Source organism: Muntiacus reevesi, chromosome 8, assembly GCF_963930625.1.
Source record: "Muntiacus reevesi chromosome 8, mMunRee1.1, whole genome shotgun sequence".
In the NCBI taxonomy this organism is placed as follows: Eukaryota; Metazoa; Chordata; class Mammalia; order Artiodactyla; family Cervidae; genus Muntiacus; species Muntiacus reevesi.
This window is the reverse complement of record NC_089256.1, coordinates 37135344-37163026: the sequence shown is the minus strand read 5'-3', so window position 1 is coordinate 37163026 and position 27683 is coordinate 37135344. Positions and strand designations below refer to the sequence as shown.

Here is a 27683-nt window from a genome sequence, read left to right as displayed (position 1 = left end):
TGCTTTTGATATTGGTGCATAAGAGGTAACCAGTGGGAGAAACTGGGCAAAGGGTACATGATACCTCTTTGTACTATCTTAGTAACTTCCTATGAATTAATATTTCAAAATAAGAAATGTTTAAAGAAGTAAGCAGAAAAGACCCCTCTCTCCCTCCACCAGGATGAGATGGTTGGATGGCATCACTGACTCAATGGACATGAGTTTGGGTAAACTCCGGGAGTTGGTGATGGACAAGTAGGCCTAGCGTGCTGTGGTTCATGGGGTCACAAAGAGTTGGACATGACTGAGCAACTGAACTGAACTCCCTCCACCAAAACAGATAAAAAGACATTTCAGGCAGTGGTACCAGTTAGCACTTGTATTTCTAACATTGTTTGGGAGTTACTAACGTAAAAGTAAATTACTCTCATTTCACAATATATACATGTATCAAATCATCATGTTGTACATCTTAAACTTATACAATGTTATGTCAATTATAATTACAATGAAAGTGAAAGAAAAAATAAATTACCATTTGTAACTGCACACTTCAGTTGTCCAAATAGCAGTAGCTGTTAGCCCTGCCAGCTCAATGGTCAGTCCTATAACCTTCCTGAATGCATTAAGCTTCTGTCCATTATTTTCTTTTCCAGTAAGAGTACATCACTCAAATAATTATTCTTCCTACAGTTGTCACTACTGTGATCACTTAGGCAGTAGATACAAGGGAGAAGTTATAAGGGGGCCAGATGAGAGGCAGGTAGATCTATTAGGCAACTGTGTTCCAGAGAAGATGACACCAAGGTGTGCATAAAAGCTAGGTAGAACTGACAGAACTTGATGATCTTTTGAATTTCTGGGGATAATTTTGAGGTTTATAAATGAAATTCATTGGAGTTTCTCTAAGTGTTATTTTTTTTCTCTCTTCTGCATTTTCTGAGAGCACCATTGTTCCTGTTTCCTAAACCAGGAAATCTTTGAGCCATCTCTTCCTGACCTCTGACCACCCTGCTTCACCAAGCCCTGCCGTTGGTGAAGATGCATCTTAAACATCTGTTAAATCTGTCTCTTCTGTGTCCTTTTTGCTCCTCTCTGTTTCAGCCATTAAGCTTCGAACTTGATCTTCTCTGCCTAAAATGACCTCCCTCTATCCTCCTGACACACATCAACTCACTATTTTTTAACACACACACATAATTTACTAATGGGGGCTTTTCTGGTGGCTCAGATGGTAAAGAATCTACCTGAAATGCAGGAGGACTGGATTTGATCCCTGGGTCATCAAGATCCCTTGGAGAAGGGAATGGCTACCCACCCCAGTATTCTTGCCTGGAGAATTCCATGAACAGAGGAACCTGATGGGATACAATCCATGGGGTCTCAAAGAGTCAAACATGACTGAGTGACTAAGGCTAACTAGTTTACTAATATTCTAATAAAGATTTTTATATATAAATACGTAACAGTGATAATACCCCCGTTTTGTAATGTCCTTACCAACTTTGGAATTGAGGTATTACTGGCCTTATTTTTGAAAAAAAGTCTTCTATTCTCTTGACCTGAATTGTTTGTAGGAGGAATTTTAATAATTTCTTCAATAGATATAGAACTATAAACTGCTAAAAGAAGATAACTACCACCCCACAATTTTATACCCAGTGTTGCTGCTGCTAAGTCGCTTCAGTCGTGTCTGACTCTGTGTGACCCTGTAGACGGCAGCCCACCAGGCTCTGCCGTCCCTGGGATTCTCCAGGCAAGAACTCTGGAGTGAGTTGCCATTTCCTTCTCCAAGGCATGAAAGTGAAAAGTGTAAGTGAAGTTGCTCAGTTGAGTCTGACTCTTCGCGACCCCATGGACTGCAGCCTACCAGGCTCCTCCGTCCATGGAATTTTCCAGGCAAGAGTACTGGAGTGGGTTGCCATTGCCTTCTCCAATACCCAGTGTTAGTATCATTCAAAAATGAAACTAAGTAAACAATAATGTGATTTTTTGGATGAAATGAGCAACTCCTGTTCCCATGCAGCTTTGAAAGTGAAGGCGCTCAGTCCTGTCCGACTCTTTTTGACCCCATGGACTGTAGCCTACCAGGTTTCTCTGTCCATGGGATTTTCCAGGCAAGAATGCTGGGGTGGGTTGCCATTTCCTTCTCCAGGGGATCTTCCTGACCCAGGGATTGAACCCAGGTCTCCCACATTATAGGCAGACGCTTTACCCTCTGAGCCACCAGGGAAGCCCCTAGGGTTATGTAAATGTTCTAAAGGCAAATGCCCAGCAGAATGTCAGGCTCACATTTCTGCATTTCCTTTTTCTCTGGTATCCTGTGCCCTCAAGTTCTAACTTTCATGTTGGTTGCTTTAAATTTCAACTTGTGTCTGTTTATGTCTGTTGTTGTTTTTCAGTCATTTAATCATGCCCGACTCTTTGTGACCCCATGGACTGCAACATACCAGGTCTCCCTGTATCCTTCACCATCTCCCAGATCTTGCTTTAGCTCATGTCCATTGAGTCAGTGATGCCATCCAACCATCTCGTTCTCTGCCATCCTCTTTTCCTCCTGTCTTCAATCTTTTCTAACATCAGGGTCTTTTCCAATGAGTCAGCTCTTCGCATCAGGTGGCCAAAGTATTTGAGCTTCAGCTTCAGTCCTTCCAATGAATATTCAGGGTTGATTTCCTTTAGGATTGACTGATTTTATCTCTGTGCAGCCCAAGGAACTCTCAAGTCTTCTCCAGCACCACAGTTTGAAAGCATCTATTCTTTATGTCTGAGAGAATGCCTAAAGCTCTAGAACACTGCATTCTGTTTGGCTTCTAGGTCCCATTCTGTAAGTTGGCCAATGCCCTGAGAAGAAAAAGTGCAAAGAATATTCACCTCACCTCAACTAGCTTCCCTTTTCCTGCAATCTTGGCTTCAGAGCTATAGTTATACTGATTTCTCTGTGATGTCTCTAGCTGGTTTAGCAAACTTTTCTTGTTATTGAATTGTTAGCTAATATATAGCTAATATAGGGATTTTCATCTGTTTATAAATAAGGTTTGGCTAATATTTTCTTTCTTCATAGTTCTTCAGTTTTGTTATTAAAATTTTTTAGTCTCCTAAGATGAATTATAAAATATCCCTCTTTTTCTATTCTCTTGAAGACTTTAAATTAGAACTTTAAATTTTCGGCAGGCTTGGAAATGTAGTCATCAGAGCATGGTGTCTAAGGTAGTTTTTTAAAAATTAATTCAATGACTTTAATAATTGTGTGTGTGTGTGTGTGTGTTCAGTCATGTCCGACTCTTTGTGACCCCATAGACTGAACCCGCCAGGCTCCTCTGTTCATGATATTTCCCAGGCAAGAATACTGGAGTGGGTTGACATTTCCTACTCCAGGGGATCTTCTCGGCCCAGGGATCAAACCTGTGTGTCTTGTGTCTCCTGTATTGGCAGTCGAATTCTTTACCTCTGCGCCACCTGGGAAATCATAGTCCTTTAAAAATTTTTTAAAATCTGCTGCTGCTGCTGCTGCTAAGTCGCTTCAGTCATGTCTGATTCTGTGCGACCCCATAGACGGCAGCCTACAAGGCTCCTCTGTCCCTGGGATTCTCCAGGCAAAAACACTAGAGTGGGTTGCCATTTCCTTCTCCACTGCATGAAAGTGAAAAGTGAAAGTTAAGTCGCTCAGTCATGTCCTACTCTTCATGACCCCATGGACTGCAGCCTACCAGGCTCCTCCGTCCATGGAATTTTCCAGGCAAGAGTACTGGAGTGGGTTGCCATTGCCTTCTCCATTTTAAAGTATAATTGACATAAATTAGTTTTAAATAAACAACATGATTTGATACTCGTATGATTTGCCACATACTGATTGCCACAATAAGTATAGTTAACATCTGTCACTGTACATGAGAACTTTTGAGATCTATTCTTTTTTTTTTTTTTATTAGTTGGAGGCTAATTACTTTACAATATTGTAGTGGTTTTTGTCATACATTGACATGAGTCAGCCATGGATTTACATGTATTCCCCATCCTGATCCCCCCTCCCACCTCCCTCTCTACCCAATCCCTCTGGGTCTTCCCAGTGCACCAGGCCCGAGCACTTGTCTCATGCATCCAACCTGGGCTGGTGATCTGTTTCACCCTAGATCTATTCTTGAGCAACATTCAAGTAAGCAAAGTATTATTGACTATAGTCATCTTGCCGTACATTACATTCCCATGACTTAATTTATAATTGGAAATTTGTACCTTTTGAACCCTTTGCTTTACCCATCCCTAAACTACTTTAGCAATCACCAGTGTGTTTTCTGCATCTATGTTTTTTTTCCCTTAAGATTCCACATACAAGTGAGATCATAGTATATTTATCTTTTCTTTCTACTTATTTAACTTAATGCCTTCAAAGTCTATCCATATTGTTGCAGATTACAAGATTTCATTCTTTTATGACTGAATAATATTCCATTGTGTTATATAATCATAAGGGAATATTTTCTTTTCTTTCTCCATTCATCCTTCAGTGTACCCTTAGACTGTTTTCACATTCTTAGCTATTGTAAAGAATGTTGCAATAAACATGAGGCTGCGCGTATTTTTTCAAGTTAATGCTTTCATTATCTCAGATAAATACCTGGAAGTGAAGTTGCTGGATTATATGTAGTTTCTTTTAATTTTTTGAGGAATCTCCACATTGTTTTCAATAGTGGCTGTACTGATTTATGTTACTACCAATAAGCATTCCCTTTTCTCCACCTTAGCCAGCATTTCTTGTCATTTTGATAATAGCTATTTTGGCAGAGGAGCCTGGTAGGCTACAGTTCACGGGATCACAAAGAATTGGACACGACTGAAGCGACTCATTCTGAGAGGTGTGAGGTGATATCTTGTGGTTTTGAGTTGTAATTTCCTGATGATTAGTGATGTTGAGCTATGTAGTGATGTTGAGCTATGATGTTTTTATGTACTCGTTGTCTGTCTCTGTCTTCTTTGGAAAAATATCTGTTCAGATCTTCTGCCCATTTTTTAATTAGATTGTTTGTTTGTACTGCTGCTCAGAGTGCATGCCTGGGAATTAGGGGCAAGCCCTTCAGTTACAAATGGGGTTAGCGGGCCTCCAGCGTCATTGCAGAATGATGGATCAGGTTTCATGGGGGAAATAGTTTGACAGGACACCTGTCCTTGCATGTTGGCTGGTGTGTTTGAGAAATCCACTAGAGGAATGCTTTTGCAGCTTTAATCCTCTTAGTTTCCCTCAGACCCCTCTTTTGCATCCTCTCTGTATGTATTCTTCCAGCTATTTTATAACTTTTCCACACTAATCAAATGCCACTAGGTCCACTCTTGTTCCTCAGATCTCAGCAGGCCAAAAACCCTGGTCTTCGGAGGCATCTCTGAGTTTACAGACCTTCTTTATTAGTCCCAGAACTTTGTGCTTTCTGAGAAAGCACACCTTAAGCTCCATACAGAACCCTGCCCAGTTCCCTGCTCTCAATTTCTTAATGGAACATGTATCTTCTGATAAATCACTTCCATAGGAGCTCTGGATTCACAGATGACAGGGATCTGTTCAGACACAATCATGTAACGTGCTCTGAGCTTCTTCACACTCACAGGGTATATCATAATTTACCATATGTATGTAGATTTATTTTGGGGTTCTCTATTCTGTTCCATTGATCTTTATGACTGTTTTTATGACAATACTATATTTTGATTACTATAACTTTACAGAATAGTTTGAAATCAGGTAGTTATGATGCCTCCAGCTTTTTCTTTCTCAAGATTGCTTTGGCTATTATGGTTCCAATCAGATGTGTTCTTGATTTAGTTTTGGTAAGCTCATTTTCCCCCCTAGGGAACTTGTTTCTTGTCTGTAATTTTCATAATATTCTTAATGTCACAAGATCTATAGAGATGTTTCCTTTTTATTTTTTTATATTGGTTATTTTTTCCCCTCCCTCTTGCTTAATCTTCCTAGAAGTTTGTCAGTATTTTCAAGGAACTTTTCACTATATTGATTTTATTTTGTTTTTTGTTTCATTAAGTTATGTTCTTTTATTATGATCCTATACCTACTGTGGGCTTCCCTGGTAGCTCAGCTGATAAAGAATCTGCCTGCAATGTAGGAGACCCTGGTTTGATTCCTGGGCTGGGAAGATCTGCTGGTGACGGGTTAGGCTACCCACTCCAGTATTCTTGGGCTTCCCTGGTGGCTCAGCTGGTGAAGAATCTGCCTGCAATGCAGGAGACATGGGTTTGATCCCCACGTTGGGAAGATCCCCTGGAGAAGGGAACAGATACCCACTCCAGTATTCTGGCCTGGAGAATTCCATGGACTATTCTATGGGGTTGCCAAGAGTCAGACACAGCTGAGCAACTTTCACTTTCATACCTACTGTATTAAGAGTTTATTTTCTAATTTCATGAGATGGGTACTTACATTAGTTATTAATCTTAATATTCATCTTTATGTGCACCCTCACTTTGCAAGGATGATATCTGAGCTGTGAAATCCCCCTCCTCTTCTGTGTTCTCTCCTAGGGGCATGAGTCCTGACCTGATTGCTTCTCCTCCCTACCCAACTCCTTGTGGATCTCTTTTGTAGCCTTGGTTGCAGAAGACCTTTCTATTAGTTTCTAGTTTATTTTCAGTGAGAATTGATCCATATATAGGGTTTTTTTTGGTGTGTTTATAGCATGCGTTGAGCCCAGTGTTGTCCTACTCTGCATGTTGTTCTCTTTTAGAAATACTAATTTCTTAGGCAGGCAGTTCAGTCGCTCAGTCATGTCCAACTCTTAGACCCCATGGACTGCGGCATGCCAGGTTTCCCTGTCCATCACCAACTCCCAGAGCTTGCTCTTAATTTCTAAACACATGGAATTTTTACTTTTAAATTGTTGATGAAGTGAATGAAGTGTTAGTCACTCAGTCGTGTCTGACTCTTTACAAGCCTATGGACTGTAACTTACCAGGCTCCTTTGTCCATAGAATTCTCCAAGCAAGAATGCTGGAGTAGGTAGCCACTCCCTTCTCCAGGGGATCTTTCTGACCCAGTGGTCGAACGTGGGTCTCCTGCATTGCAGGCAGATTCTTTGCCATCTGAGTTTGATTGCATTTTACTTTAGCTCTATTATTTTAATCTTTTGAAATTGAGGCAAATTTTATAAATAATCTTAATGTACTTGTAAATATTCTTCCTGTGCTTTATAAATATTCTTCATGTGATACTGTATGTAGCCTGTTCTCAAAGTTCTATGCAGTTTTTGCTTATGTCTATTAGCTCAGATTTTTAATTATATAGTTAAATTATCTATATTACTTTGATTTTTCTATTCGCTTGTTACTGAGAGACTTTTAAAAATCTTTATATTTTTCCCTTGTGGTTCTGCCCTTCTTTGCTTTATATATTTTGAAGTCATGATATTAGTGAAAGTGAAAGTGTTAGTTGCTCAGTCCTGTCTGAGTCTTTGCAACTCCATGGATTGTAGCCTGCCAGACTGCTCTGTCCATGGAATACTCCAGGCAAGAATACTGGACTGGGTTGTCATTCCTTTCTCCAGGGGATCTTCCCAACCCAGGGATTGAACCTGGGTCTTTGGCGTTGCAGGCAGATTCTTCACCGTCTGAGCCAACAGGGAAGCCTATTAGGTATATAGAAATTTAACTCATCAATTTTCTAATAAATTAAACCTTTTATTTTGAAGTAAATTTTTCATCTCTATTATTTGTTTTATGTGTGTCTTTTGTGAACAGCTGGATTTAAAAAATATCCAATCTGATCATCTTTGTCTTTTAGCTGAAGCACTTAATTAATTTATAAGTAATATAATTATATAATAGAAATTATATAATTTACTAAATTATGTTACTTATAAATATATATAGTATAATTATTATATATTATATATAATTATATTACATGTTAATTATTATATTACAGATTATATCATTAATTATTGTATTATATATATTATATATTATATTTTGAATTTATACATTATATAAATATTACATATAATTATACAATTATATAACATATATAATAGAAATATTATATATAATATATAGTATATATTATATATCATACATTATATATTGTATCTATTATATTAATATATAATATTATATTTATATATTATATTTATTAAATATTTATATAAATATATACTTATATATCATATGATATATGTAATATTTATATATTATATAATATATATGTGTTATATGTTATATTATATATCTTATATATCATATATAATAACCTTATATAATATATATAAATTTTATATGATATATAATAAAATATAAATATATAATAAGTAAAATATTATAGATAATATTATATTATGTTATAATTATATATTATGTATATATTATAAAATATTAATTTATATATAATTATACATATAATTATAAATAATATTTTATATATATTTATAATATTATAGTGTAATATACAATATATTATATATTTATAATTTAATGTATAATATATATTATATAATATATATAATATCTATACTTATATATAATTACATACATAATTATAATTATATATGTAATTATAATTCTAATTGTATGTAAATTATATAATTTTTTATATAACTATATTACCAATAAATATAATTATAATCATATATTATTATATATATTATTTAATATATTATATATATTTTACATGATATATATTATTTTAATCATTATATATAGTATGTATTATATTGTATATATATTACAATATATATAATGTTCATATATATAATATATATAATAACATGTAATAAATATAAAATATTATATATAATAATTGTTATGTTATATATATTATTATATATTATATGTATATATGTTATTACACATATTATATATCATATGTTATATATTATGAATTTTATTATAATATTTAATTTATATATAATTATAATTATATATAAAATTATATAATACATATTATATATTATATAAAATGTATAATTTATATATAATATAAATATATAAAGTATATATAATATATATAAATAAATACTTATAATTATATATTTATAGAAATTTATATATTTATAATATGCATTAAATATATCAAAATTATATATATTTTATATATATTTATAATTATTTGTAAATTATATTATTTCTATAAATTATCTAAATTTATAATTTGGATCAAATCTACCATCTTATTTTGTGCTTTTTAACCCTTATTTTCTTGGTTTTTCTTTCCTTATTTGTCTTATTTTGGATTGTTTTTTAATAATCATTCTAGTTTTCCTTTTGCTTGTTTGGAAGTAACACAGTTATTTCTATTCTTTTAATGTATACTTTACACTTTAACATATGTCCATAACTTATGAAAGTTTATTGTTGATTCTTTACCCAAGACAATGCAAACACCTTAGAAGTCCTCTCTACCTTCCTTCTGGAGTGATATTCCATTGCTGTGTATTTTTAAAGTAATCTTTTAAGATATATACATATATATGTATAAATTTTTTACAATTGATGTATTGTTGATTTTACAACATGAGTTTCTAATGTACAGCACAGTGACTCAGTTTTTTTTTTTTTTCAGTTTCTTTTCCATTATAATTTACTGCAAGATAATACATTTTGTGGTGCCATAACAGTAGGACCTTGTTGTTTATCTATTTTATACACAGTAGTTTGTATTTGGTAATCCTAAACTCCTGATTTATCTCCCTCTTCCCCCTTTGGTAACCATAAGTTTGTTTTCTATGTCTGTGAGTCTGTTTCTGATTTGTAAATTAGTTCATTTGTATATATTTTTTTAGATTCTGCACATAAGCAGTATCATATGATATTTGTTTGACTTCACTTATTATGATGATCTCTGGATCCATCTATGTTGCTGCAAGTGGCATTATTTCATTCTTTTTAATTCTTTGTATATATATCACATCTTCTTTATCCATCCCTCTGTTGATGGACATTTAGGTTGCTTCCATGTCTTGGCTATTGTAAATAGTGCTGCTCTGAGTATTAGGGTGCATGTGTCTTTTTGAATTGGAATTTTCTCCAGATATATGCACAGGTGTGGAATTACTGGATCATACAGTAACTGTATTTTTAGTTTTTTAAGGAATACCTATATTATTCTCCATAGTGGCTGCACCAATCCACATCCCCAGCAATAGTGTATGAGGATTTGATTTTTAAGACTTGTATTTTTTAAATCTCACAAGATATATTCAATTAACCATTACTAAGAATTACCCACATATTGACCACTTTCTTTGCTATTTATTCCTTCTTGCATTTGGGACATTTTCCTCTTATTTGCAAGTTTGCTGTTTGCAAGCCCTCTAACTTTTTCTGGAAGTTTTTCTTACAGTATTAAAGGATATTTTTGTTGGCAGTGAATTCTAGATAGCAGTAATTTTCTTTCCGCTCACTCAAGATGCCATTCCACTGCTTTCTAACTTCAGTTACTTCTCCTACCTGTTGGTGTGATTGTCACTCTTTTGAAAGTAATTTGTCCTTTTTTGGCAGTGTTTTGGATTTTCTGATTTTAGTGTTCTGCAATTTTGTTTTGATGTATATAGGTGCTTGAATCCATGGGTTTGTAACTTGTATCAATTCTGGAGGAAAAATTTAATCAATTTGTCTTGAAATAATTGCTTTTGTTTTTTTCCCTTTCAGATGTGATCAAGTATGTTAGAATTTCTCAATCTTATTCTCTAAATGTCTTGGTCTATCTTCTGTATCTTCTAACTTAAAAAAAACTAAGTTGTATTTCATAGATTTCTTCTCATCTGTTTTCTGCTGACTAGTTATCTCTTCAGTTAGTAGTGTTAAAGTCCCCCTTCACCATACTAATTTCAACTTTTGTATTTTTAGCTCTTGAAGTTTTATTTGATTATTTTTTTGTATCTGTTTTGTTAGTTTTAATAGATAAAACTGTTTCCTGCAGATATTTTAAGATTTTCTCTTGTAACTTTAAGCATGGTAGGCATAATTATTTTTTGGGCTATGTCTGATCATTTCAACATCTGAAATCTTAATGGATTTTTAAAATTTTGTTGACTCTCACTCCTGATGTTTTATTTCTAATATGTCTGATTATTTTATTTTAATGAATATGGATTTACCATATCTTCACTGAAAGAATAAATGAATGCCCTTTTTCTTTCTTGAAAAAATTCTATTCTGAGGAGAAAAGTGTGAAAGGATACACATCAACTTCTCAGCATTCATTATACCTGTTCAGGGTGAGGGAGAGAAGTGTAGTAGTTAACTTTGATTACATTTGTGGCAATATATATATTACTATTCTGATTTGACTCATAAAACACAGCTGCTCTGAGGCTCACCCTCTCTCTTTTTATAGTGCTGTTATCTTCTGACCACCTGGTCACGTCTTCCCCTTTTAAAAATTTTAAGACTGTGGTTATCTTTCTCTTCATCCAAAGTATAAACAAGTATCCTGAATGATATTAACAACATGTGCCTAGTTGATCAAGTTGCTTCAGTCTCTTGACCTTTTCATTTCACATGACCTTTACCGTTTATCCACACACTCAGAGCCACCAACTGGGCACTATGACCACCTGTTGATTAATTTACTAGAGCTTTCATAACAAAATAGCTACAGTCTGTGTGGCTTAAAGAGCAGAAATTTATTTTCTCACGGTTTGTTTAGGCTAGAAGTTTAAGATCAAGGTACTAACAGTTTCGATTTCTTCTGAGGCCTCTCTCCTTGGCTTGCAGATGGCCTCCCTCTCATCGTGTCCTCGCATGGTTGTCCCCCTGTATCCTAATCTCCCCTTCTTAAAAGGACACTGGTCCTACTAGATTAGGGCCCTCTCTATAGACCCTGTCTCCAAATAACACATTCTGTATATGAATTTGTGGGGACACAATTTCAACCACAAAATCTTATAAAAACTCAGCTTTAAAAGTCAACAGTTCAGATAAGATGGTTGGATGGCATCACCGGCACAATGGACATGAGTTTGAGCAAGCTCTGGAAGATGGTGAAGAACAGGGAAACCCGGCATTCTGCAGTCCATGGCATTGCAAAGAGTCAGACACAACTGAGTGACTGAACAGTGAACAATTCAGATAGCTCACATTCTGACCTCAGCCTCTCTCTTGTTCATCCTGTTCACTTGGCTACTTCTGCTCCACTTGTTCTCTGAAGGCACCTCTTGTTCCTTCACCACTTGTTTTCTCTCACCTATTAGTCCATTCCTGTCTTAAAGTGAAGTCACTCAGTTGTGTCCAACTCTTTGCGACCCCATGGACTGTAGTTCGCCAGGTTCCTCCATCCATGGGATTTTCCAGACAAGAGTACTGGAGTGGGTTGCCAATTTCCTTCTCCAGAGGATCATCCCTACCCAGGGATCAAACCTGGGTCTCCTGCATTATAGGCAGATGCTTTACTGTCTGAGCCATCAGGGAAGTCTTTAGTTAAGACTCTTATCTTAAGTTCCTCCTATATCTGGCTTAAATGTCATGATTCTTTCTATCAATAAGGTTCAGTAACACTCTTCCAATGCCTTGAGCTCCTTTCTCTTTTTTTCATACATTTCTGGCAAAAACCCATCCCTGACTGTACCCAGTTGATCTATATTTGCCTACAGTGATTACCAAGGGCAGTTAGAGATAGTCATGCAACAGGAAAGATTAGCTTCTTCATGATTTAGTGACTCAACTGGCCTCAACACAATTCATAGTAGGGCTTAGCGATTCTATGATGTTTTTCTTATCACTCTCTTTCACCCACAATGATCATTTAAAAACCCCTCCTCTCCTCAAAGCTTCAAGTCTCCCACTTGCTCACTCACTCTCATTCTCAGCATCACTTATTTCACAGAACAAGTAGGAGACCTATGCCAGGAACTCCTTCACCTTCCCACTACCGAATGTAAAATCCTATTACTTCTGCAGGTACCTGTTCCTCTTCCCTTTTTATTTTTCTTACAGTAGAGGTGCTATGTGCCTTCCTGCTTGAGGCCAATTCCCCCTTGTGACCTTGGGAATCTACTCTCACTGTGTTCAACATTTCACACTGTTTTCTCTTTTCTGTCATATAAATTTAACCCCACCTGTTTAATGAATTATTTCCATTAATATTGAAATATATTCAAGCCCTGTTACTTATTCAGAAAAAATTCCTTGTCCTCATGTTCTCATCCAGTCACTGCCCCATCCTTCTCCTTCCATTTTTCTCCTGGGGGTTGGTTATTCCCATGAACTGCATTTCCTTACATCCTACTTCTTCCTTCACATGCTCTTACAAGTTTGTTGTCTCATAATCCCACCTGGTTAACACTTTGCAGAGATACCAGTCGTATTCATTTAACAATTTTAGTTCTTATCTTTCTTGCCCTCTTAGCCTCAGTTGACCTTGTTGACCCTCATTTCCTCTTTGAAATACCATTTCCCTTCGACTTTTTGGGACATTATTCTCTCCTGATTTCTTCTCCAATGTCATGTCACTCCTCAGCCTTCTTCATTCAGGCATTGAGTGTTGCTTCTCCTAGGCTCTGTCCCAATCTCTCCTCTCACTTTTGTTCTCTTGACCTTAGTGATACCACCAAGGCCACAACTTTCTTAAAAGCCCATATGTGCCACAGGATATTTGCACATGGTGTATTCTTTACATAGCATATTCCCTCAAGCCCTCCCCCAACTTATTATGGAAATAATCTTCTACTCATCCTTCACATCGACACTTAGGTACCACCTTCTCAGGAAACTTTTTACAACCTCCTTGTGGTACCTCTGCAACAGTGGTTGCAGTTATAATTTACATTTATTTATATGATTTGTTAAATGACAAGCTTTCCCATTGGAGGTAAGCTCCATAATGGCTGAGACAATTCCTATTTTTCTTATTATAATTTTACCTCTAGCACTTTACAAAATTCTGAGTACATAGTAGGTACATAATAGAGAAGTATAGAATAAAATAACTGAATGAATAAACATTTTGAATAATGCATCTATGGAGTATCAAGATGGGAATTTCCCACAGTGGTTAAATACATGATTTTGAAACTCAGGAGAGAGGTCTGGACTAGAGTGATGAATTCGGAGTCTAATTGCTTGTGAGTGGTAATGAAGCCATGATGGCTACAAGATTTCTCAGGGAATGTTTATGGAGAGAAAGAAAAAAAGAGGAGAGAATAAGAATCCTGGGGCATTCACATTAAATGAATTCAAGCAGAGGATGATTCATCAAAGGAGGCAGAGGTTGTATATGCTGTCCACATACTGCAGATTTTCCTTGGAAGTCCTAATTTTAATATTCTGCCCTTTCAGCTGACATATTTCACAACTTAATTTTTGGCTCAGGAAAGAGGGCATCTATAAAGGAAACAAATATAAATCTAATTTTAACACTTGGTTTATTAATTAATAATAATATAAGTGTATTTATGTGTATAGTGATTGGTAAGATTGACTTAGTTCCTTACTGTGGTTATTGCTGGTAATAAGTATCTTTTTAAAATGGCTAGTAATCATAGCAATTATAGGCTTTATAATTTTAAAATTATAGTTTAAAATATTTTCAAACTATGCTTCTAAAAGCTTGCCTAAATGTAAATGATATGTTTAATCATTGTTTTTTTTTTTTAGCCTGAAAGTACTTTACTGATTATTTGTGAGGATGGCTATGTTCTTGAAGCTCCATTTCCAGCTATAAAGGAGGAAGAGGAGGACCATGATGTAGTTTCCTATGAAATCAAAGACATGTGTTTAAAATATTTCCATTTCACAAGTGTCAAATCTAAGATTCTGGTATGAAATATTCTTGAAGCATTGTCTTCTAATTATTTTCTTTCTTATGATATAAAACAGTCCGTGTTAAATGCTAGGAAAATATGAAGAAGAAGATACAAACTTTTACTTTAAGGAGCTTATCTGGTAGAAAGCAGCTAACTGTATTAGAAGGAGGTAATGAATAGATACTAAAATCACAGTGCAAAGAAAAGAATTTTAGGGGCATGCAGAGGAAAGAATATATGGTTGTGATGGAGGGATGAGAGGAGGTCAAGGATGACTTCACTGAGCAGACATTTAGTATTTAAAGAAACGGAAGGATTTTGAGAGGCTAAAAATGGGAAAACATTAAAAACTTGGAGAACATCCTGAGGGAAGGCAGAATTGCAAGGGTTTTGTTGTTTCAAGAGATGAAGACTGGGCCATGAAACAGAGGGACGCAGTTTGTAGAGGAGTTTGATAGGAGGCTGTGACCACCACAAAGGACCCCCTAAATTCTAGCCAAGATGATTTATTCCTTAGGCCACTGGAATAAATTGTGACAGGTTTTTTATTGTATTTTTTAATTTAATTTTTAATTGGAGGATAATTACAATATTGTGATGGTTTCTCCTATATGTCAGCTATAGGTATACATATGTCCCCTCCCTCTTGGACATCCCTCCCACCTCTCTCCCCATCCCACCTCTGTAGGTTGTCACAGAGCATGGACACTGGCTGTCTATTTTACATAGATATAAAGGACAGACCAGGGGATACCAAGGGAACATTTCATGCAAAGATTGGCCCGATAAAGGACAGAAATGGTATGGAACTGACAGAAGCAGAAGATATTAAGAAGAGGTGGCAAGAATACACAGAAGAACTGTACAAAAAAGATCTTCATGACCCAGTTAATCACAATGATGTGATAATTCACCTAGAGCCAAACATTCCGGAATGTGAAGTCAAGTGGGCTTAGGAAGCATCACTACAAACAAAGCTGGTGGAGGTGATGGAATTCCAGTTGAGCTATTTCAAATCCTGAAAGATGATGCTGTCAAAGTGCTGCACTCAATATGTCAGCAAATTTTGAAAACTCAGCAGTGGCCACAGGACTAGAAAAGGTCAGTTTTCATTCCAATCCCAAAGAAAGGCAATGTCAAAGAATATTCAAATGACCACACAATTGCAGTCATCTCGCATGCTAGTAAAGTAATGCTCAAAATTCTACAAGCCAGGCTTTAACAATACATGAACCATGAATTTCCAGATGTTCAAACTGATTTTAGAAAAGGCAGAGGAACCAGATCAAATTGCCAACATCTGCTGGATCATCAAAAAAGCAAGAAAGTTCCAGAAAAACATCTATTTCTGCTTTATTGACAATGCCAAAGCCTTTGACTGTGGATCACAATAAATTGTGGAAAATTCTGAAAGAGATGGGAATACAAGACCACCTGATCTGCCTCTTGAGAAACCTGTATGCAGGTCAGGAAGCAACAGCTAGAACTGGACATGGAACAACAGACTGGTTCCAAATAGGAAAAGGAGTATGTCAAGGCTGTATACTGTCACCCTGCATATTTAACTTATATGCAGAGTATATCATGAGAAACGCTGGGCTGGAAGAAGCACAAGCTGGAATCAAGATTGCCGGGAGAAATATCAATAACCTCAGATATGCAGATGACACCACCCTTATGGCAGAAAATGAAGAAGAACTAAAGAGCCTCTTGATGAAAGTGAAAGAGGAGAGTGAAAAACTTGGCTTAAAGCTCAACATTCAGGAAACTAAGATCATGGCATCCAGTCCCATCACTTCATGGCAAATAGATGGGGAAACAGTGGCTGACTTTGTTTTTCTGGGCTCCAAAATCACTGCAGGTGGTGATTGCAGCCATGAAATTAACAGATGCTTACTCCTTGGAAGGAAAGTTGTGACCAACCTAGATAGCATATTAAAAAGCAGAGACATTACTTTGCCAACAAAGGTCCATCTAATCAAGGCTATGGTCTTTCCAGTGGTCATGTATGGATGTGAGAGTTGGACTATAAAGAAAGCTGAGTGCCGAAGAATTGATGCTTTTGAACTGTGGTGTTGGAGAAGACTCTTGAGAGTCCCTTGGACTGCAAGGAGATCCAAGAACCAGTCCATCCTGAAGGAGATCAGTCCTGGCAGTTCATTAGAAGGTCACTGAAGCTGAAACTCCAATACTTTGGCCACCTGTTGTGAAGAGCTGACTCATTTGAAGAGACCCTGATGCTGGGAAAAATTGAGGGCAGGAGAAGAAGGGGACAACAGAGGATGAGATGGTTGGATTACATCACCGACTCAATCGGCATGAGTTTAGTTAGACTCCAGGAGTTGGTGTTGGACAGGGAGGCCTGGCGTGCTACAGCTCATGGGGTTGCAAGACAGACACAACTGAGTGACTGAACTGAGCTGAATTGAAAGAACAGACTTTTGGACACAGTGGGGAAAGGAGAGGGTGGGATGATTCGAGAGAGTAGTATTGAAACATATATATTGTCAGTTTTTGAGGAGGGGATTGATATGATGGGTCATATAAATTTGGAAGTTAATTCTACAGGGTAAACAATAAAAAGGTGAAAGATGGGCGGTCAGGATGCTAGTGTTAGGGGGCTTTTGCAATAGTTGATAGAGGCTAAGGATATAAATCACTTTACCACCAAAGATAAATCACCTTCTTTCATGGACTATTTCAATCCACAGAATTCATGGATTGACAATGATAGGCTCTGAGAAAAATTTTACTTAGCTTCTCTCTTAGGAAAAAAAGGCAAAATAATTTCTATAAAACCGGGATCAAATTCATGTTGATGTATGACAGAAATCAAACCAATATTGTTAACCAATTATCAATCAATCAAAAATAAATACTGTAAAGAAAACAAAAAACCAAGATCAGTGGGAGTTATGCAGAAAGTCATTCCAATGATTTGAAAAGTTTAATGATAAAGATATATTCCCAAATTGATAATAATTAAAAATAAATTTTATCTTTAAATTATGAAAGTATGTAACACGTTTGCAGGAGACTTGGAAAATACAAAACAAAGTTACATATAGTTCTACCATATATTACAATTATTTTTTTTAAGTAAGAGTTTTAGTTGGAGTGTCAATATCAAACTCTCAAAAATTAATAGAATGAATATATAGAGAAGTAGAAGGATACAGTAGACCTGGAAAGCACTGTGAACTGATTCAACATAATTAAGATTTATACAATTTTCACACAGTAGTAGGATACAAATTCTGTTCAAGTTCCCCTAGACTATAAACTAGCAGACTCTGGAACATATCCAGGGACACAAAACAAGGTACAAAAATTTCATGGTCTAAAGGTATTGAAATCATACAAGTCTGTTCTCTTACCAAATTGATAATAATTTTTAAATGACATTTGTTGTATTAGAGCTATAAATTTTCCTAGGGCTCTATCTTCTATTTTCTTTTATTATAGTGTGAATGAGTGAATTACAGTTTTTTTTCTTAAATCCCATCATATCTTTTGCTAAAGAGATTAATAGAAATTGAAAGGAGAAAGAAACAAAAGGAGCTGAAGGAGAAGGAAAAGCAAGAAAGAAGGAAAAGGCTAGAAACAGAGATGGGCGAAGATGTGGAAAAGGAACTCCAGGGAGAAGAGGAGGAGGAGGAGGAGGAAGAGGAAGAGGAGCCCTTACCTGAAATCTTTGTTCCTTCAACGGCCTGTCACATCCTCTGTGGATTTTACTCTGAGCCAGGAAAGTTCTGGATTTCTTTGGTGAGTAATAATGTAATAAATTTTTATCTCAGTCCTAATCCAATATATGTGTTATTTTCTATCACATTCTTAATTTCTAAGACTCTGTGCTAAGACTTCAGTTATTATCTACTATTGAAGGCTTGGATTTTGACAAATGAATGTGTTAGTTTTTATATCATCTTAAAATCTTTTATATGTCTGTCTACTATATCTTTTATCTATGACAATCACACATGTTTCAGAAGGTCAAAGGAAAGAAGAATCAAAGATAGAAGGGCAAAGGGCTAAGAGGTTTTCCAAGTGAGTCTGTCATTTAAAAATTTTGAGAATGATAGCAGCACAATCCACTGGACTTGCTTACCTTTCATTACCTACAACTATGCTATGTAGCCACATGGAAATCTGGGTAAATGGCTGTTTTTATTAATAGATGATCACAGTGCCACCGTCAAAGAAATTGGTACTTGGCTAATAAGCACAGAAAAATGGGAGACAGGTACCTAGGAATGTTACCACAGTGTGACAATTACATCTCATAAATACATATTTTCTACTCTAATAAAATATTTTATTGATCTATTGCAAAGCAAGATTTCCTTCACTATATAATAAATTTCTCATAAATTCACATAGAAATATATGTGAAAGGGGGCGGTCCTAAGATGGCGGAGGAATAGGACGGGGAGATCACTTTCTCCTCCACAAATTCATCAAAAGAACCTTTGAGCAAGTTCCACAAAACAACTTCTGAATGCTGGCAGAGGACATCAAGCACCCAGAAGGGCAGCCCATTGTCTTCAAAGGGAGGTAGGACAAAATATAAAAGATAAAAAGAGAGACAAAAGAGGTAGGGATGGAGATCCATCCCAGGAAGGGAGTCTTAAAAAAGAGAGAAGTTTCCAAACACCAGGAAATGCTCTCACCGGTGGGTCTGTGGCAAGCCTTGGAATCTCAGAGGGCAACATAACCAGTAATAAGAATAAATAAATAATTAAAACCCACAGATTACGTGCCTAATGGCAATTCCCAGCAGAGAAGCAGCACAGACGCTCGCATCCACCACTAGCAAGCAGGGGCTGGACAGGGAGGCACGGGCTGCATTGCTTAGGGTAAGGACCGGGCCTGAATGGCCCCAGGGCAATCTGAGGGAACTAACTTAAGGTAGCAACCCAGACTGTGGGATGGCTATCCCGTGAAAAGCCCTAACCTAAGACACTGCCAGGCCTGCTCACAGAACAAAGGACTGAGTAGAGTTAGCCAGCTGTGGACCAGCCCATCCCCGCCGGAGACAGGCAGGCAAGGGCAGTCAGAGCTGGAAGGGGGCAATCGAGGCCCCAGAGAGGCATCCTCTACCAAACTGCAAGCAGGCTTTGTTGCTAACCAAGAGTTTTTGGGATTTTGGAGAGTTGACGTCTGCCGGGAGGGTCGCAGCCAGAGATCAGCTCCCCAGAAGAGACACATGGCACACCTGAGAAGGCACACCCATTGTACACCCAGAAAACCGGGCTGCTGGGATGGGGAGGCGATAAGATGCACCGCCCACCTGGGGGTGACTGTGCTTGCCAAGCATCTGGTCACCTGAGCTGCTCGGATCTGGGAAGGGCACAAAACTCAGGTCCAATCAAGTTTGTGCCTTTGTTGAGTACCTGAGGACCTGAACCTGAGTGACTTAGACCTGGAAAGTGCACGCAATCCAGGGCCGCCTCAGACAATTCTGGCAGAGCAACCTAGAGCCTGAGAAGTGTAGACCATGAAAGCACACATGCCGTGAGCAGGGGCAAACCCAGTGCAGCTGAAACACTGCGAGCACTCCCCACACACGCCAGTGATATTTGTTTGCAGTGCTCCTCCCTCCCCACAGCAGACTGAACAAGTGAGCCTAAAAAAGTGACTACCACTGCCCCCTTGTGTCAGGGTGGAGATTAGACACTGAAGAGACCAGCAAACAGAAGAAGCTAAAATAAACAGAACCGCTTTGGAAGTGACAGGTGCAACACAGTAAAACCCTGTAGTTAGTTCCGACTACATAGGAAGGGCCTATAGATCTTGAGAAGTATAAGCTGGATCAAGGAACTATCTGAAAATGAGCTGATCCCACACTGTCCACAACAACTCCAGAGAAACTCCTAGATATATTTTTATTATCACTTTTTAAATTAAAATTAAAAAAAAAATTTTAAGTCCTCTATTACTCCTTTAATTTTCATTTTTATAACCTATTGCTGCTGCTGCTGTTAAGTCGCTTCAGTCATGTCCGACTCTTGTGTGACCCCAGAGTTGGCAGCCCACCAGGCTCTGCCGTCCCTGGGATTCTCCAGGCAAGTATACTGGAGTGGGTTGCCATTTCCTTCTCCAATGCATGAAAGTGAAAAATGAAGGTGAAGTCGCTCAGTTGTGTCCGACTCTTCGCGACCCCATGGATTGGAGCCTACCAGGCTCCTCCATCCATGGGATTTTCCAGGCAAGAGTACTGGAGTGGGGTGCCATTGCCTTCTCCTTATAACCTACTATTACCTTGCAGAAAAAAAAAAAAAGACCCCATTTCTAAAGAAAACATATGTATATATATAATTTTTGTGACTGTTTTGTTTTTTTAATATTGTATTTTTGAGAATCTAACCTCTACTCTAGATTTTTAGTCTTTGCTTTTTGGTATTTGTTACCAATTTAGTACCTTTAAGAACCCAATTTTCAGTACCTATATTTACTTGGGAGCGAGATTACTGGCTTGATTTCTGTCTCCCCCTTTTGACTCTCCTTTTTCTCCACAAGGTCGCCTCTATCTCCTCCCTCCCCCTTCTCTTCTCTACCCAACTCTGTGAATCTCTTTGTGTGTTCCGGATTGTGGAGAACACTTAGGGAACTGATTACTGGCTGGATCTGTCTCTCTCCTTTTGATTCCCCCACTTCTCCTCCTGGTCACCTCTATCTCCCTCCTCCCTCTTCTCTTCTCTATGTAACTATGTACCTCTCTGGGTGTCCCTCACTGTGGAGAAACTTTTCATCATTAACCTAGATGTTTTATCATCAGTGCTGTATAGATGGAGAAGTCTTGAGGCTACTCTAAGAATAAGACTGAAAACCAGAGGCAAGAGGCTTAAGTCCAAAACCTGAGAACCCCAGAGAACTCCTGACTCCAGGGAACATTAATCACTAAGAGCTCATCAAAAGCCTCCATACCTACACTGAAACCAAACACCACCCAAGGGCCAACAAGTTCCAGAGCAGGATATACCATGCAAATTCTCCAACAACATAGGAACATAGCCCTGAGCTTCAAAATACAGGCTGCCCAAAGTCACACCAAACCCACTGATATCTCAAAACTCACTACTGGACACTTCATTGCACTCCAGAGAGAAGAAATCCAGTTCCACTCACAAGAACACTGACACAAGCTTCCCTAACCTGGAAACCTTGACAAGCCAAACGTCCAGCCCCACCCACAGTGAGGAAGCTCCACAATAAAGAGGAACCACAAGCTGCCAGAATACAGAAAGGCCACCCCAAACACAGCATTATAAACGAGATGAAAAGACAGATAAATACCCAGCAGGTAAAGGAACAGGATAAATACCCACCAAACCAAACCAAAGAGGAAGAGATAGGGAATCTACCTGATAAAGAATTCAGAATAATGATAGTGAAAATGATCCAAAATCTTGAAAACAAAATGGAGTTACAGATAAATAGCCTGGAGACAAGGACTGAGAAGATGCAAGAAATGTTTAACAAGGACCTAGAAGAAATAAAAAAAGAGTCAATATAAAACGAATAATGCAATAAATGAGATAAAAAGCACTTGGGAGGGAACCAACAGTAGAATAATGGAGGCAGAAGATAGGATAAGTGAGGTAGAAGAGAGAAGGGTAGAAATAAATGAAGCAGAGAGGAAAAAAGAATTAAAAGAAATGAGGACAACCTCAGAGACCTCTGGGACAATGTTAAACATCCCAACATTTGAATCATAGAGTCCCAGAAGAGGAAAACAAAAAGAAGGACCATGAGAAAATACTTGATGAGATAATAGTTGAAAACTTCCCTAAAATGGGGAAGGAAAAGTCACACAAGTCCAAGAAACCCAGAGAGTCCCAAACAGTATAAACCCAAGGCGAAACACCCCAAGACACATATTAATCAAATTAACAAAGATCAAACACAAAGAACAAATATTAAAAGCACCAAGGGAAAAACAACAAATAACACACAAGGGGATTCCCATAAGGATAACAGCTGATCTTTCAGTAGAAACTCTTCAGGCCAGAAGGGAATGGCAGGACATACTTAAAGTGATGAAAGAGAAAAACCTACAGCCCAGATTACTGTACCCAGCAAGGATCTCATTCAAATATGAAGGAGAAATCAAAAGCTTTACAGACAAGCAATAGCTGAGAGAATTCAGCACCACCAAATCAGCTCTCCAACGAATGCTAAAGGATCTTCTCTAGACAGGAAACACAGAAAGGGTGTATAAACGTGAACCCAAAACAACAAAGTAAATGGCAACGGGATCATACTTATCAATAATTACCTTAAGTGTAAATGGGTTGAATGCCCCAACCAAAAGACAAAGACTGGCTGAATGGATACAAAAACAAGACCCCCTATATATGCTGTCTACAAGAGACCCACCTCAAAACAAGGGACACATACAGAATGAAAGTGAAGGGCTGAAAAAAGATATTCCTCGCAAATAGAGACCAAAAGAAAGCAGAAGTAACAATACTCACATCAGCTAAAATAGACTTTAAAATAAAGTCTGTGAACAGAGACAAAGAAGGACGCTACATAACGATCAAAGGATCAATCCAACAAGAAGATATAACAATTATAAATATATATGCACCCAACATAGGAGCACCACAATATGTAAGGCAAATGCTAACAAGTATGGAAGGGAAAATTAACAATAGCACATTAACAGGGGGAGACTTTAATACCCAACTCACACCTACAGATAGATCAACTAAACAGAAAATTAACAAGGAAACACAAACTTTAAATGATAAAATACACCAGTTAGACCTAATTGATATCTATAGGACATTTCACCCCAAAGCAATGGATTTCACCTTTTTCTCAGGGGCACATGGAACCTTCTCCAGGATAGATCACATCCTGGGCCATAAATCTAGTCTTGGTAAATTTTAAAAAATTGAAATCATTCCAAATATCTTTTCTGACCACAATGCAGTAAGATTAGACGTCAATTACAGGAGAAAAACTATTAAAAATTCAAACATATGGAAGCTGAACAACATTCTGCTGAATAACCAACAAATCACAGAAGAAATTAAAAAAGAAATCAAAATATGCATAGAAATGAATGAAAATGAAAACAAAACAACCCAAAACCTATGGGACACTGTAAAAGAGTGCTACGGGGAAAGTTCACAGCAATACAGGCTTACCTCAAGAAACAAGAAAAAAGTCAAGTAAATAACCTAACTTTACACCTAAAGTGTAAATTTTCTAGTTAGAAAATGAATAAATGAAGAACCCCAGGGTTAGTAGAAGGAAAGAAATCTTAAAAATTAGGGCAGAAATAAATGCAAAAGAAACAAAATTGACCATAGCAAAAACCGACAAAGCCAAAAGCTGGTTCTTTGAGAAGATAAAGAAAATTGACAAACCATTAGCCAGACTCATCAAGAAACAAAGGGAGAAGAATCAAAACAACAAAATTAGAAATGAAAATGGAGAGATCACAACAGACAACACAGAAATACAAAGGGTCATAAGAGACTACTATTAGTAACTATATGCCAATAAAATGGACAATTTGGAAGAAATGTACAAATTCTTAGAAAAGTACAACTTTCCAAAACTGAACCATGAAGAAGTAGAAAATCTTAAAAGACCCACCACAAGCACAGAAATTGATACTGTAATCAGAAATCTTCCAGCAAACAAAAGCCCACGACCAGATGGCTTCACAGATGAATTCTACCAAAAATTTAGAGAAAAGCTAACACCTATCCTACTCAAAATCTTCCAGAATTGCAGGGGAAGGTAAACTTCCAAACTCATTCTACGAGGTCACCATCACCCTAATACCAAAATCAGACAAAGATGCCACACACACACAAAAAGAAAACTACAGGCCAATATCACTGATGAACATAGATGCAAAAATTCTTAACAAAATTCTAGCAAACAGAATCCAACAACATATTAAAAAGATCATACATCATGAACAACTGGGCTTTATCCCAGGGATGCAAGAATTCTTCAATATCTACAAATTCATCAATGTAATACACCACATTAACAAATTGAAAGATAAAAACCATATGATTATCTCAATAGATGCAGAGAAAGCCTTTAACAAAATTCAACATCCATTTGTGATAACCCTCCAGAAAGGAATAGAAGGAACATACCTCAACATAATAAAAGCTATATATGACAAACCCACAGCAAACATTATCCTCAATGGTGAAAAATTGAAAGCATTTCCCCTAAAGTCAGAAACAAGACAAGGGCGCCCACTCTCACCACTGCTATTCAACATAGTTTTGGAAGTTTTGTCCACAGCAATCAGAGCAGAAAAAGAAATCAAAGGAATCCATATTGGAAAAGAAGAAGTGAAACTCTCACTGTTTGCAGATAACATGATCCTCTACATGGAAAACCCTAAAGACTCCACCAGAAAATTACTAGAGCTAATCAATGAATATAGTAAAGTTGAAGGATATAAAATTAACACACAGAAATCCCTTGCATTCCTATACACTAACAATGAGAAAACAGAGAAATTAAGGAAACAATTCCATTCACCATTGCAACGAAAAGAATAATGTACTTAGGAATACACCTACCTAAAGAAACAAAAGACCTATATATAGAAAACTATAAAACACTGATGAAAGAAATCAAAGAGGACACAAATACATGGAGAAATATACCATGTTCATGGATTGGAAGAATCAATATAATGAAAATGAGTATACCTCCCAAAGCAATCTATAGATTCAATGCAATCCTTATTAAGCTACCAATGGTATTTTTCGCAGAACTAGAACAAATAATTTTACAATTTGTATGGAAATACAAAAAACCTCGAGTAGCCAAAGCAATATTCAGAAAGAGGAATGGAACTGGAGGAATCAACCTGTCCAACTTAAGGCTGTACTAAAAAGCCACAGTCATCAATACAGTATGGTACTGGCATAAAGACAGAAATATAGATCAATGGAACAAAACAGAAAGCCCAGAGATAAATCCACTCACCTATGGATACCTTACCTTCGACAAAGGAGGCATGAATATACAATGGAGAAAAGACAACCTCTTTAACAAGTGGTGCTGGGAAAACTGGTCAACCACTTGTAAAAGAATGAAACTAGAACACTTTCTAACACCATACAGAAAAATAAACTCAACATGGATTAAAGATCTAAACGTAAGACCAGAAACTATAAAACTACTAGAGGAAAACATAGGCAAAACACTCTCTGACATAAATGACAGCAGGATCCTCTATGACCCACCTCCCAGAGTATTAGAAATAGAAGCAAAAAAACAAACAAACAAACAAAAAAAACAAAGGGGACCTAGTAAACGTAAAAGCTTTTGCACAATGATGGAAACTATAAGCAAGGTGAAAAGACAGCCTTCAGAATGGGAGAAAATAATAGCAAATGACAAAGAATTAATCTCAAAAATATACAAGCAACTCTTGCAGCTCAATTCCAGAAAAATAAATGACCCAATTAAAAAAAATGGGCCAAAGATCTAAATAAACATTTCTCCAAAGAAGACATACAGATGGCTAACAAACACATGAAAAGATGCTCAACATCACTCATTATCAGAGAAATGCAAATCAAAACCACAATGAGGTACCATTTCATGCCAGTCAGAATGGCTGCTATCTGAAAGTCTACAAGCAATAAATGCTGGAGAGGATGTGGAGAAAAGGGAACACTCTTACACTGTTGGTGGGAATGCAAACTAGTACAGCCACTATGGAGAACAGTGTGGAGATTCCTTAGAAAACTGGAAATAGAACTGCCATATGACCCAGCAATCCCACTTCTGGGCATACACACTGAGGAAATCAGATTTGAAAGAGACACGTATAACCACGTTCATCATAGCACTGTTTATAATAGCCAGGACATGGAAACAACCTAGATGCTCATCAGCAGACAATTGGATAAGAAAGTTGTGGTACATATACACAATGGAATATTACTCAGCCATTAAAAAGAATACATTTGATTCAGTTCTAATGAGGTGGATGAAACTGGAGCCTATTATACAGAGTGAAGTAGGCCAGAAAGAAAAACAGCAATACAGTATGCTAACACAGATATATGGAATTTAGAAAGATGGTAATGATAACCCTATATGCGAGACAGTAAAAGAGGCACAGATGTATAGAACAGTCTTTTGGACTCTTTGGGAGAGGGGGAGGGTGGGATGATTTGGGAGAATGGCATTGAAACATGTGTATTATCATATGTGAAACAAATCGCCAGTCCAGGTTCAATGCATGAGACAGGGTGCTCAGGGCTGGTGCACTGGGATGACTCAGAGGGATGGGATGGGGAGGGAGATGGGAGGGAGGCTCAGGATGGGGAACACATGTAAATCCATGGCTGATTCATGTCAATGTATGGCAAAACCACTACAATATTGTAAAGTAATTAGCCTCCAATTAAAATAAATAAATTTATATTAAAAAAAAGAAATATATGTGAAAGATTATCACTAGTTCGTGAGTGGTCTCAAGTCCTTGGCCAGGCCAGAGGACTGCCTAGCTAAGGCCTGTTGTTGTAAGGAGTGATGAGGGTTCATGCGACTCCTCACCAACATTTCTTAGAAATATATCTTTGATAGCAATTTCTAAGGAGGCAAGCAGCAAGAAGGATGGAAAGTAGGGATGAAGGCACCTTAGGATTCCATGTATTAGCCCCTTGACCCTTTGCCTTCTGTGCTTTATAAAATAATTATCGATGGATTCTGTTGTGTGGGTTTCAAGGGGTAAAGATAAATAGGACATGGTCCTGCCCTCGGGAAACTTCCTCATATCATGAGGGAGAGAGGTACAGAAACAACTGTAGTAGAATAGAGTTCTAGTGTCTTGAAACATGCAAAAGTTACTAATTATCTAACAAACATATTTAATGCTTATTAGCTTTAGGGTTGCCAGATATTACATGGAACATGCTTGTACTAAAGATAAACTTGGTGATTATCTGAAATTCA

At 37.1% G+C, this 27683-nt stretch overlaps 1 protein-coding gene across 5 annotated transcripts in view; it reads left to right on the top strand.

Annotated features, from left to right (window-relative positions):
• CFAP44 (cilia and flagella associated protein 44) overlaps positions 1-27683 on the top strand; it is a 133891-nt gene that overhangs the window by 40082 nt on the left and 66126 nt on the right. For all 5 annotated transcript variants that reach the window (XM_065942581.1, XM_065942580.1, XM_065942582.1 and 2 more), the window contains 2 exons: positions 14572-14733; positions 18243-18485. In XM_065942581.1, coding sequence (XP_065798653.1) covers positions 14572-14733; positions 18243-18485 — 405 coding nt within the window. The remainder of the gene's footprint in view (positions 1-14571; positions 14734-18242; positions 18486-27683) is intronic.